The sequence below is a fragment of the Nanorana parkeri genome, unplaced genomic scaffold (genome assembly GCF_000935625.1).
Source record: "Nanorana parkeri isolate BGI_ZX_2015 unplaced genomic scaffold, ASM93562v1 scaffold3, whole genome shotgun sequence".
NCBI classification, from domain to species: domain Eukaryota; kingdom Metazoa; phylum Chordata; class Amphibia; order Anura; family Dicroglossidae; genus Nanorana; species Nanorana parkeri.
In genome coordinates, this window is record NW_017306271.1 from 4636444 (window position 1) to 4651272 (window position 14829).

General features: G+C 41.0%; 1 protein-coding gene across 1 annotated transcript in view; it reads right to left on the minus strand.

Moving 5' to 3' along the window:
* The window catches only part of LMTK2 (lemur tyrosine kinase 2), an 81470-nt gene that overhangs the window by 39439 nt on the left and 27202 nt on the right, over window positions 1-14829 (minus strand). The window contains exons 2-3 of the mRNA XM_018565331.1: window positions 10057-10178; window positions 4235-4379 (exon numbers count right to left, since the gene is read on the minus strand). Of these exons, the coding sequence (XP_018420833.1) occupies window positions 4235-4379; window positions 10057-10178 (267 nt within the window). The remainder of the gene's footprint in view (window positions 1-4234; window positions 4380-10056; window positions 10179-14829) is intronic.

A 14829-nucleotide genomic window follows, 5' to 3' on the forward strand; every position in this document is an offset into this window, starting at 1 on the left:
CTAAAGGAAATCTAAAAAAAAAAAAAAAAAAATCACAACTTTACCATCCTTAGATGTGCTAGCTGCCTTTGTTTTAATTTTTCAGACTAAGAACATTCTTAGCAAGTACAGAAAATACCTGTTGCTCTTGCCAGAAATGTGGTGTCATGGTCACTTCTTGTGAGATGAACAGAAAGAAAAAAAAAAAGTTATTTTCCCAACGTAATAGAGGTGCAGAGTAACACAAGTTTTGAAGTCAAGCCTAGGTGGCAACCCTGGATACAGTAAGGTGATAGAGCCTAGGACAGGACAAGTGTTTAAGCCATAAGACTACCAGAGGGGGGAAAAAAAGCCTAAAAGGAGAAAACAAATACAGCCACTTTATTCAAGGACTGGTAAGCTTCAATAAAACCAATTGATATTTTATATTATATACAATATGTATAGGTTGGAAAGGTGGATTGCATGACTAATAAGCAGTACCAGTTTTGCAATATTGATTTGGGTGGGAAGCGTGCGCAAAATGTTTAGATGAAGTTAAAAGGTAAAAATAAAAAAGGTAACCGGTTATGGGTAATACCAAGAATAATGTTGCAGGATTAAACAGGCAGTTGCACACATTTTTACGACCACGACATAACAATATTTACATTTTTCTTTAGCAAAATTAAAAACCACAAATTAATATTTCATATTTACCACTTGCTGAAGGAATGTGGAGCTCTAAGCCTTTTCTTTTGGCTATTAAAAGTTTGTCAAAGTATGTACAGCAAAAACTTTTGGGTAGAGTAGGGAAGGTTTAAGATCCCATTATATTTCCATTGCCGTCTGTTTCCCTATTGGGGAGATTCACCTTCTCCATTTGTTCTGCTAACCATTGTCCCTGATGTCCAAAGTTTAAGAGCGGTCACCATATCAAGAGGTGTGCAGAAATCTTCCAAAGTGGACACCTGTTCTGGTGAAAACGGTCTAAGAAGGTATCTCCTCACTCCTTGTTGAGACTTCCTCAAACTTCCTGCCATGTCAAGGTCAACCACTAACAGTTGCAGTCCATAGGTACCTCAAATCTCTAGTTGAGCACCATTGCTGTAGAGTTTATTAAAGTGTACCTAACACATAAGAACGAAAGGGTGTAAATGCATTCCTCTGCCCAAAGGAACTCTTAAAATGACCCTTCTATTTCTTTCATTTTCATTATGAACTCTATTCCTTATGATTTCTGACCATGTTAAGCACAGAAGCAGGTCCATGCTGGTGTGGGCAGTTTGCATCCCTCAGCTCCTGATCAAAGCTTCAGGATTAACGCATGATGTGGCTGTACTGCTTTAGACTGACCACCTGGGTCACAAGCCCCTGTACAGCCCTTTTTGTCCCGACAGGTGGTGGCTCCTAGCAGGAGATTGCATTTTGGAATTCGGCATACCAAAATGGGATTCAGCCTGAATATCGAATAACGCCCTAGCACTCAGGAAAGTCTATGCAGTCACGTGCCCGCTGAATAAAAGACTAAACATGCTTATATTTTTATAAGACAAATGGACTAATGATTGACACATGGGATTGCTTTTAACACATCACAGTGCGCTTTGTATGAAGGGATTTTACATAAGCTTTAATATTGTGGTGTCCTACATAAATGTCTAAGCAATGTGGACTATAGACAGCATTTATGGAAGTACTCCATCTGAGAGTTAACCATAACCATCGGTTTGTACTGCAGCAGGGAAATGCAGCTGACCCAGTTTAAATTTAAATCTTTTTTTTCCACTTGCTCATCATATGGAAGTGAAAGGTTTCTTTATAAAGTGTGACATTTGTCAAATCTAATCCCATCTAACCCTCAGAGACTTGGGAAAGAGAATGGCTGTGTTTACAGAGCAGAATTTTATGCCAAGGAGATCAGCTCTGTGTTTTTGTAAAGTCACTGCAAATTTGCAGTGCATTACTTCTTAAAATCTGGTTTCAAACAGATACACAAGTAGCAGGCTGGGGGAATTAACCACTTCAAGACCAGGTGTTTACACCCCCTTCCTGGCCAGGCCATTTTTCAGTATTCAGCACTGCGGTACTTTGACTGACATTTATTCTGTCATGCAACGCTGTACTGAAAAAAATTAAAGCTGAATTAGGTTTCCAGTGGTCATGGTGTTTAGCACAGACTATTTAGAGCCATTTCTAGAAGCTTAATTGTAGGCCTACTTTGGGTAGAATAGACTGTATATAATCAGTTCTTCAGACATTATTGTAGGTTACTGTGGGTAGCGCATACTGTAAAAGGCCAATTGTGTAGGCTTGAATATATTGGGACAAACTATGCATGTATTTAAAAAACTCTAGCAAAAATATATCTACTGCTCATTTAATAAGGAGCCAACCCCATTTCATGTAAAAATGAAGATCATAATGTTAGACTGGCCCATTTATCTTGACAGTCCGCTTCTTGTTTTCGAGGATGTGCTGTAGGAGGGGATGTTCTACATATTTGGTGGGCCTGTCCAATGGTTAGTAGACTCTGGGCTCATACGCTTGTTACAAAGTCTTTTTCATAAACATATTGCCAAGGACCCCTGGTTTGCACTCTTACATTTTACCATAAACTGGCAGTCTTTATCCTTTTGGCTGTTAAACAGGCCATTGCCCAGGCATGTAAAAAAAAAAAGAAAGTGTTTATTTTTATGAAGTGCGGTTTAGGATTATAATCCTCTTTAACGAGAATGTATTTAGCATTCTTTTGGACTCTCAGAAAAATCTGGTAGCCTTCGATACAATATGCTCATCCTACTATATCTTCGAAGAGTTTATTGTCCATCTGAATGACCTCGTCCACATGACATTTTTCCGACAGGGAGCCTCGGCGCTGTTCAATATTCATTTCTTACTACTCCTCCTAATTAACTCTTTCCTTCCATCTTTATTCTTTCACTATATCTCATCCCTGCTTGAGTTGCAGTCTATGGATTGTGAGGTTTACAAACCAAGTTACAATGATAGTCTATTTATATCCTTTTTTTCCCTGTGCCCATACTGGCTTTGCCTTATTTTTATTGATTATAGTTCTATTGTTATCTGTTGTGACAGTGTGGAGGAATGTACACGTACAGCCTGTGTTGCTCTCAATCTGTCTTTACTTATCATACGTATACTTCACTCCAAACTTGTTATGCACATCAGGAATAAGGACATGCGCATGCCTAAAAAAAAAAAAAAAGGCCATCTTTTGTAATATTACAAAACGCTGCAGCCTCTCAGCTCCTCCTACCCACTTTCATAATTTACATTTTTCTATACTTCTAGAACTGTATAGAAATTTTAAGTAGTATTAAACTCGCAAATCACAAAAGTAGGGCTGCAACAACTAATCGACATAATCGATTATTGAAAAAGTTGTCAACTTTTTCAATAATCGATTAATCGGCTTCCGATCAGTTGGCCCTGCTTCCAATCAGTTGGCCCTGTTCACGGCTCCACACACACCTCCTCCCCACCTCACGCTCGCCGCTGCCAGACCCGCTCGCATCCACGCTCCACACGCCGCACCTCCTCCCCGCCTCACATTTCCTGCCCATCCACATCCACGATCGGCACAGGGACGCGGGGAGAGGTAGTAAGGAGGAGCAGGTGTGGGGGGATGACAGCTGCTGATAGACAGGTCCGATCTCAGAAGCACATTGCTTGAAGCCTGCACTTTGCCACACATGGTGCTCTATAATGTATTGCTGGGATTTGTATTCCTCTATAGCTGATGGTACATTGTGCTGTATATTATACATCGGAATACAGACCGTGCAGACTCCAGCAACTGTTTATCTACTAGCCTGGAGAAGGGAGGAGAGGTGGCCAGGAGGGAGGGGAGTAGCTTGATTTGATGTGTCCATGGAGAAACGCAGCTTACTAGCACATTAAAGTGTGACTGCATGGCACTGCTAGAGAAAGGAATCACTCTAAAACAGGAAGTCAGAACCAGTAACACAGGGGACCACCTTATTCTGCAGGAAACAAACTTTAAACAAGCAGAATCCATTGCAAGTGATTTTATCAGCATTTGAAAGAGCTTAAAATCCTTTTGACTTCAATATCACTTTTAAGGCGATGAACCTAGCAGGCATAATAGGTAAACATGCAGAAATCTACATAGGTGCACTAATTAACTTCAAAAGTCTACCAAGACGACAAAGAATGTAAAAGACAAACCCAATTGTTTTATCACAGCACAGGCCAGCCTGTGACACTTAATGGTAAAATTCTGCGCACACACCTTGAGGGGACTGTAGCTGTGTTGGAACAGACAAGGAGATTGTCGGGACAGATAAGGTGAAGACATCCGCAGGTGACTGGTTCGATGGGGTGTCTTCAGCCGGAGGTGTGAATTCAATTTCGTCATCAAAATGATCTTCGAACTCCTACAAAGAAAATAAGAGGAAATCTGTTTACTATTTTTCTAATGTTAGGGTCAATGTCTGTGCAATTTAATTAAAAACAATAACCCAAACATTTTTTTTTCCACGGTTAAAATGTATTTTATTCCAAACAATTATACATTTGCCTTATATTCATTAAAAAAATCCTATGTAAATCATACCCAAGCTATATCCAGCTTCGTTTCCCCCTGTCTTCACAATCTTTCATTATTTAAGAATAAACCAAACATGGTATATTGAATTAAAAAAGGTAAATATCTGTAGACAAACACAAATCAGGTAAATAGAACTATGAATAGAACTTACACTATCCACTTTTCCACTTTGTAATATTTGTACAGAGTTAAAAACGTTAAATTTCGTAATTTTTAGGCCTCATTCACACTGCCGCGCGTATAGCACCATCTGCAAATAAATGGCTCCATACACATAGCTGCGCATGGAGCTGTATATTTGTGTAGTGTAAAAACAGAATGGAACCGAGATGCGTCCGGGCAGCGTATTTACGCGGACACAGTTCATTAACAATTCTATTACAAATTACTCATTGTGGGATTGCAAATTGTGCGCGCATATACGCAATGTACAATTTTGCTCTTGTTGTGTGCGAATGAGGCCTTAGTGTTAACAGCCTGGCTTTCAATCAGTCTCTGCTACTTCATCTCAGCATTTAGTGGATGCCAATATTTTAAACATACATATATAAAAAGATCACTGCACCCCAACACAAATCTACACTGCGTCATAATGCACTTGCGTGCATTGTAGTGTATTGCATTTTGGCTTTAACAGGCTTTGAGGTCAGCGATTTAAAGCACTGAAGCCATTCAGAAAGACAACCAGTTTAAAAAAAAAAAAAAGGCTGCATTGGCCACCAACATATTACCCTACCTAGAATTTATATAACCACTGGTTTGTAAATTAGTTATATAACCTAAACCCTCTCTTCCCGCCCCCCCCACCCACCAAAAACAGACTCTACCAGCAGTCAGGTGCAAGAATTAAAAGAACTGGACCATGAAAGAAAAAAGCTCTGCTCCCATGATGTAAAGAGGCCTTCATATATTTTGATGCTGTCCATCAGGCCCTGAACTGCATTAATAAGCCCCTTTACTATAGCAAAAAGAAAAAAAAAAAAAAGAAGGTCATCTGTGATACATATAGGGGATTTCAGCAGCTTCTCATTCAAAACCAAATCCTGCTTTTAGACTGAAGTTGTTTCTTACATTTTAGTGGAAGTACGAAGTCAAATGAAAAACGTCATCCCTTTCTACATGTAAATGAGAGACTGGAGCAGATGTGTAAGACACAGATTTGAACAGAATAGAAGAATGGTCATTGCGCGAACATTGTATGGCCAGGATATCATTAGAATATTCAAACACCAGAAGCCCACTGGAAGTGATCTTGGCTTCCTCCCAGACATAATTACATAATCGTCCAACTGTAAGGCCAATGTTTAAACCATTCCGCTCATTTATTCATACAGAGACATTCAGATCCCACACCACTCCTATGCTTCCCTTGGTGGACAATCCTGTCTTTCTTTAATGAATGAATGAGGTTTAAGAAAAGGAAAATCCCAATCTCTTCTTTTAAGGCCCCCCCCAATATAATTGAAGACATCGTGGACTATGTAAATTACATTTTCATAGTAAACCAATATACAGGTTTAGTGACAACTAACCACCACTGAGCTCATCTCTCATGCATAGAGCAAGCACAGATCAATCGTTAATCTGTCTCTAGGTAAAGCTAGGGCTACAATGGCGATTAAGGCTCCATTCATGCCTAGATTTTATTGCGATTAGGGGTTCCTGCGTCAGGAACTTGGGATTTCAGCAGGAATCCTTAATCTGCTGTTTACAACCGGAAGCTGTCACCCATTCAAGTTAACTATGCTGCATTTGAACACCGACACACCGCATGCAATAGTGTGTGATACAAATACATGCGGTTAGGAATCAATCACTATCCCCTGGACACATCAATTGTGTGTCCAGGGATGATGGATTCCTAACCGCATGTAATCGTATCACATACGATTACATGCAGTGTGTCGGTGTTCAAATGCTGCGGCTGTCACCTGATCATTAACTTAAATGGGCGACAGCTGCCACTTTTAAACGGCAAATTAGAAATCGCAAGTTCTGATGCAGGAATCCCTAATCACACCTAAAATACAGATGGGAATGGAGCCTAAGGCCTCATTCACACAACAGCCGGCCCGTACAGATCCATGCTGCGTGCACAGCCGTATTGGGCCGCTCCCGAGAAGGACAGGTGCTCCGTGTGATTGTATGCAACAGCCTGTTCTTCTGTGCGGGAGTACGCGGCTGTACGCTAACCCGAGCTGCACATCGATGCGGGTGTCCATGCTCAGACGCAGGCAGAATCCATCCCATCTGTGTACGACTACGGACACCCGCACCGATGTGCCGCTCGAATGAGTCTACGGCCGCGTACCCCCATAAAGAACAGGCTGCTGCGTACAAATCACACACCGCACCTGTTCTTCCCAGGAGATCTGCTTCTTCAGCTTCTCTGGCTCTTAGCCAGAGAAATGACAGCTAAAGGCGGAAGTGATGCAATATACATTGCTTCCACCTTTATAGAAAAGGAGAAGAGATCAGCGGTGGGGGAAATGCTGATATCTCCTCCGCCTCTCTAGTAGCAGCCGCTGTGCCGGTGTTCTCGGTATCGGGCACCGCAGCGGGGATAGCGGTGCCCGGGATAACCGGTAGCGGCAACAGAGCGGGGGGTTGGGTTCGGCAGGAGGGGTGCCACACAATGCAGGGATAGACAAGTGATCGGTAGCTATTCATTTTGAACCACAAATGCATTTTGGCACCACAAATCACATGTATTTTAGCTCACAAAAATGCACTGAAGTGAAACATTTGAATGCTGTGGCACATCAGAAAAAAGGAGCAGGTAAGTTACAACCTGTATTGCAATTTGCAATGTGTTGAATTCTGAAAGGGCTGCCCTGCCGTGCATTGGGCTACCTTATCACAATGCACGTTAACATGTGTGCGGGTAACACACCGCAACAGTGTGAATCCGGCCTTAGTATAACAATTTGTTTCTCTACTCTTCACAATCACACCCAACTATCAGATGTTTCAGGCTTAAAGCGGACCTTTACCATATCTTTAAAATAACCCACACCTTTAGAAATGTTTAGTAATGACAATCTACAAAAACATACTTCGACAATTGCAAGCGTTGTATTCTTTGCATACCTTATTTTTCTTTTCTTCCCCAGTCTTCTGACAGTGGCCGTGTTTACCAAGGACAGATTACTAGCTCTCCCTTTACTTCCTGTGACTAGGACATGTGAACATGCCCATCATCTCAGGGGAGGAACATGCCTTTCCCTGAGATCTCATGAGGTTACAGATGAGATTTCCCAGCAATGCTCTGCTGATGACAAGGAAATCCCAGTGTGCATTGCTTTGGCAAACTGAAGCCATTTTGCCCTTTCAAAGCAGGAAGTGAATGCTCTGCAAGTCTAAGTATTTCACAATCACAGCATTTTGTACCCAACATGTTATTATTAATCATCCTACATAGAGGGATGCATTGGTAGAATTTGATTTTTGAGTGTAAAAGGTCCGCTTTAGGATGGCCATACAAATGACAATCTGACTGTACAATCTTCTTTAAAATTAATCAACCATGTGGTAAGGGTCTACCTAAAGAAACCATTCAATTTAGGACCAATAAAGCAAGTCCTTAGAACACAATTATTGGTAAATCCAAAGTCTGCATAATTAGGCTGCAATTTGTGTTCCTTTAGAACATATCCAGGTGTCAGATTGTTCCTTATTTAGAATCCCTGTTGAAGTGGCTTGAACTTGCAATTAATTGCACTGCAGCGCACCAATGCACGCAGCTTACGTTATCACATAACACTGGTGTAAAAAAGCCCCTTTTGTTAATTTTTTTAACCTAAATGATATTTATTTTACATTTTAATGTATACTTCAATCACAGTGCATTGCACAGTTATAGAAGGTTGAGCTATATACAGAAACATTCTGCCAAGCTCTCGTATAGCCAAATCTAAGAAATCAACATTTCATTTCCGCAAAAAAAAAAAGCTGGCACCTACAATTTTAGTTTAAAAACAAAAACAAGCCCGCCATGAGCAACATGCAGTCTTGAGGTCCCCTCCTAAAAATGCTATTTGCCAGCCTGTTATGCTGACCTGGAAAAAGTATGTAGACTTTTCTCATCTGCTTCCTTGCTCTGGATTCGTTCTTTAGAAAGTACTAAGGCCGCACTACACTAAATAATGCACACAGTACAGCAGACACAAAACAATAGAACCAGCACTTACATTATCAGGAAGCTATTTATTTTCTTCTGTTTTCCTGATCAGCGTAATTCTTGAGTCAGTGCCTTGCAGTATTAAAGCTAGTGGTCATCATTAGAGCCAGTGAACTAGCATTTCAGGGATAGCAGACAGCACATTCCTCATTACAGAAACATATATAAATCATTTTACCTATAATATACCTATATATAAATCATTTTACATGACAAAGGATTTATAATTCCATTGAGCCGAAGGTGCTATATAGTAAACCTGCTTTCACTAAAAGTTTACTTTGCCAACTGCTAGGATGTGGAGAACGCACCCTAAAGCTAGCCATACGATGCTCTATTTTTTTCGTTCAAGCCACGGGCTGAAAAAATAAATTAAAATAGAGCAGATTCCTCCATCAACGCCGCTACAAGCGCACTGATTGAGGAATCCCTGCTGTTTTTGTATTTTGACAGCGGTCACCAGCCGTTGTCAGAATACCCAAACACGAAGATTTTCCCCACCGACTCAGTCGATAAGCTGATCATTGGATGCCGGCTGAAAGGGTGCTGACAGCACCATCCACTGTACGTATTTTGGCTGAACCGGCTGAAATTCTCACAGTGCGTGGCCACCTTAAGGCAATGTCAATGTTCCCCAAGATTTATCAATCTAGAGATCACACACAAGCAGCTAATTTCCAGGCCTAAACACTGTCGGGGTGGTGGTGGTGGGGGGCGATGACTTTGCACTGTGCAAGTTTTTGGAAAAGTCAACACATGGGAATTTTAAAAGGTACTTAGATGGGAGATGAGTGCGTACACTAGAATGGTACTACTGCCTACTTTAAGTGCTATATCATTCATAACTGATCTCTCTTATGCTATCTGAATAATAATGTTGCCTGAATCTAGATCTACTTTAAATAGATCTGATCCCATAATACAATTATTTCATATGCAATGATACTGGCTGAACAATCAGCTATTTTTACCAACCACACGTTCAGTTAATTCCAGTATTGTGAAGCATATTAAAATAATATTGATTGCTTAACAAGGTCTACAAGAGTCTCCAAACAATCACAGGAAGCTGTACTGGAATACCTTGCTAAACCAGCTATTCGCGCTTAGATTTTGATCAGCCTGCATACTGTTATGAGCAAAACCACCCTCCCATTTTGTCATAAATGGACTTAACAGAATGTCTAGCAAGGTCAGTGATACTCACCTCCATGATTTTGCAATGTTTGCTTACCATACACACTTGTAAAATGGCTGAGCTTTTCTACAGTTAAAAGCAACCTTGATAAAAAAAGAAAAAGTTCCAGAACAGTTACATGCTTACCTTGAAATCTATTTCATTCTCTTTGCAACAGGAAATACAGCTTACTAGCAGCACAACCAAAGCAATGAAACTGCAGACAGAAAGCAACACCGGGAACAAAGGAACTTGACTGCTGGCAACTTCTGAAAGAGAAGCAGAAATAAACTCAATGTTAGCTGGTGTGACAGCAGTTTTTAGTCTAGGAAGTCACATTGATGATTATTTGTCAATCAAAAGTAGGCACAGCAAGGTAAAACTGGTCAGAAATACTTACCTGTCACGTTTAAAAAATTACAGCCAGGGATGACTTTTCTGAATTAAGCCAGACTACACTATTGGGGCTGCAATAAAATATATAATGCACAATCACACCATACAGAATAGCATCACTAAAGAGAAGAGGCGATTACATCAATTGCAGCAATTAGTGGATACATATACTTGGCTTTGTTCATGCAGCTGGACGAAATACTGCAGCACAATCTTTAAGACACACAAACCTCTGTCTTCTCTTATTTTGTAATTTTAAAAGGAGAACTATGAGATTGAGTGATTTCCACTCCTCATAGTTCTAGCCGACCTGTGACAATGAGACTGTCACAGGTCGGCTCAGTAGATCGGGAGGTGAGCGAACACATACCGGGTTCGCTCACCTCTCGATCCTGTCACGGCTCTCTGCCGTGACAGGGGGAGGGCTGGATTCCCCTCTCCCCGCTCCCATCTGCCAGCGCTGACTGGCGGAACGAAAGGGGAGGGGGCGGGTACAGCTGGCTCTGCCTCTAGATAGACAGAGCCAGCTGTCACTCACGCAGCTGGGCGGATCCCGTCATCTACGTCGGGATCCGCTCCGGCGTCTCAGTATACCGCGAGCTGTAGCTCGCGGTATATTGAGCTTAGGGTAACGGGAGGACGCTAGTTTGTGTCCTCCCGTTACCCTAAGGAGAACTATGGGGAAAAACACTGACCCCATAGTTCTCCTCTAAGGGTCATCACAGAGCACATTGCTCTTTCCATTCAGCATTACTGTCAAAACTGATGCGCAGTTGGCAATGTACAGTGCAGCATGCCTGCAGAGGAGGATGCATACAGATGTGCATTCTGCTTTCCACAACTGGCTATCTAGAATCACATCGGATGACCGGATGGCCAGGGCTTTGCTAAACCTTAGGAGGACCCGTCTTCTTGAGATCCAGTTCTCTAGTAATTAGATGAATGCAATGAAGCATACAAGCCATCACCTATTTCCAGTGATACTAAAACCACAATGAAATAAGCAGGCAGCTGCTCCCTACACGGTACTATTGAACACTGCAGAGAATACTGGATGTAAAGAAAGTAATGGCCTTAGCTAGTGATGACATATCTCACAGCACATGGGAAGAAGAGGTAGGAGGTATACATGCAAAGTTGCTGGGCAAAGAGAACAATTGAGACTGCAGTGTTTAGTCAGACGCTTTCAGGTGACAAAGTACACCAGCTATGATTATATTTATTCACCAACCTCAGTGAATTTAGAGCTTGCACATGGTTAAAAGGACTCTCTCCGTCCCCATATGGACAAAGATATATCACCAAGCACGGACACAGAGTGATTCACATGCTTCTTAATTCCCAGAAGTATCCAGTATTGACTCCACTACCATCGGCTTAATAGAGTCAGGGAAGCAAAACATTCAGTCTAGCTGCGTTAACAAAGAATTGTCTGTGCCCTGTGACCATTTAGCCTGGTTAAACGCATGTAAACACAACTAAACGCATCCAAAATGACTGACTACACTGCAGTTATTACTGTGCCCAGTAAATTGATTACTTGAACTCTGCACTACCTATCATTTTCTTCAGAATATTTTCAACACACTTTGCATACCAGAAGATTGGTAGTGATCTGACGCAAATCAATAAAACGATATTAATTTGTAAACCTCTGCATGCTCGTGCTGCAATGATTTAATTTGTGTAACAACCTAGATCCTCACTTTGATTACAGGCATATATTATTTTGTTCAAAACAGGGGTGTTCATAAGTCTGGGACTGAAGCTACATGCTTCTTTAAAGCCCATGTAGTGATTTTCATACATTTAATGCATAAATCAAAGATGGTTTTTTTTTCTGGTGTTCTTTCTACATCCAACAAGGGAAGAAAAGCATCAATGATTTCAGGGCTAATTCACACCATATGCAGTTGTGATGCAGTCCGTTCAGTTTGACTGCTGCAGCCAAAATATATCACAATGCTTTCCTATGGGCTTTCTTGTGCTGTATTCACACCATTGCAGTCCGTTCAGATGCAGTCAGAAAAAAGTACTGCGTGTCCTACGTTAGCTGCATCTAACTGCACCGGAACGCATACAAAAAACTGAATTGACATCAGAAAAGCATCGCAATACAACTGCGCAGACGCACGCAGTTGTGATGCAGTTTCTGGTGTGAACTAACCCTCAATATACTTTATTACAAGCATGCAAAAATTAACAGTACATTGGTTTTTTGTATCCTACTGCTGAGTTTTGTTGACATGAACATGAATATGGAGCTCAAACTACAGCCATGTAAATGTGTTTTAAAAAGGCACCACAGGACACATTACTCAATTACCTCCACCAGTGTCCTATTTACATGAAGGGAAATGCCTTACGCTGGGTGCATTCTATACATATTTATGCAATGCGCATATACGTGGGATTTTTTTAACTTTAAAAAGAAACATTGTCAACAAGTAACTGGTCGCTCACATACATAAAATATTCCAAATTGGCGCTTACTAATGGTTCCCCTCACTATAGCAATTTATAACAAGTAAGCAAGACACCAAACTGGATGTCTCGTCTCTGCTAAGTAAAGAAGCAGATTTGGTACACTAAATTAGTTTTGGAGGACTTGATCAAAGAGCTTTCCAATAAAAAAAAAAAATAAAATCTAGAAAAATCATATTGAAAATGTAATTATTAAAAAGGTATAAGTAAATCATTTGCTTACAGAGTTTTAAGCCCAAAGTTTAAATTTCTGAACAAAAGATTCTTTTAACATATTTTTGTTATCAAAGTGTGAATTTGTGAACAAAGAATTGTTAGCGCAGAGTGAAAAATATACAGTAAAGAAAATATTTTTAATTAGTTATCAAATAAGTGATTTCCCACATTTCTAAATAAAAGGTCTAAGCCAGTTGCTTAATCTTATTCCCTGTGCAATCTGTTAATTAATAAACTTTAATACAATTGTGGGGCTGACATGGAAGAAAACAGAATACATTTTATTTGACTTATTGGCACTTGATCCTTAATGTCTCGTAATTTAGGCAAAAGGAGAGGCAGAGGGGGTGCACTGTTTTTGGGCTGTACTTGGGGCATAAATTGCCCTTAATCTGGCCCTGGTGATAGCCCTATCCAGAAGTGTTGGGCTAGTTCACACCATAACTGCATCAGAACGCTGTGCGTCTGGCCAGCTGCAGTGCGATGCATTTTGACACTTTTTTCTAAGCTTAAAATGGGCTTCTAGGTGAAGTCCAGTGCATTTGCATGCGTTTCGTTGCGATCTGGTGTAGCCATAATGTGGCAAGCAGCATTTTCTGACTGCACTAGTGTGAACAGAGCACCAGAAATCCCACTGGAAAGCATTGACGCAATTCTGGTGCAGCTGCCAAACTGAACAGACTGCATCACAACGGGGCATCTGGTGTGAACTAGCCTTTAGGGTCTGTTGACACCAGATGCTTTGGGGCTGCACTGGATGCTTTTTGCATGCAGTAAGTTTTTTTCCCTCCAGCACAGCATGGTGTGATGCGGTATAACAGCAGCACTAAATCAACCACAGCGTGTCGATAGAACTTAATGAAATGTCACAAATGAAATATCAATACATTTCAAACAAAAACCATGTGATGTAAAGAGATTGATGCATCAGCACTGTACCTATCAGTGCACACCCGGTTAGTAAATGTGGTGAAAATATATTTAAAAAAAAAAAATACCCAAATCACGTGCAAAGAAAATAAAAAAATTTGCAAAGTGAAAATTGCCTTTCAAAGTGAACAGCCCATTTGCCTTTAGTAAATCTCTAAATAAATCAAGGGGATGTCTACATATGTACTTTCATACAGAACTGTTGTATGAAGTTTTTGCCTGAAAATAAATGCAGGGTTTTTCAAATCTGTTTACACATAACACGCTAACATTTGCATTGGGCTATCAGGACCTTAAAGTAACTAGAGTATCCCTAAACTGGCTTTCATTGCAAAACACTCCAGCCCTCTATCCACCAACACAGATAAAAGCCACAGAAAATTACCAGACGCAGACAAGAACTTCAGGCAAATACAAAGGCCCAAATTACTAAAGCTCTGTTTTCATGAATACATCCTTAAAATGTATTTTTCTTTTATGCAAATAGTGTGAACTACTTGAATTTGACTTGGTATCTGCCTCTAAGCCCTCATTCACATGAGAAACGGCTGGCCCGTACAGATCCATGCACGACCTTAGCGGGCAGCTCCCGGGAAGGACAGGTGCTGCGTGTGATTATATGCAGCCTGTCCTTCTCTATCGGACTATGCGGCCGAACGGCGCCCTACGCTCATCCGACCTGCACGTCCACACGGGTGTCCGTACTTGTACGCTGGCAATGATGGATCCTGTCTGCGTCTGAGCAGGGACACCCGCACGTGTAGGTCGGGTGAGCGTAGGGCGGTGTACAATTATTTGCTAATCTTGACTTTTCCTTTAAAAGGTCAGTCTTTGAAGGTGTTGGTGGAGTGCTGGACCTTTGTTGTGGGAGATCCTTTCAAACATTTTAGAAGG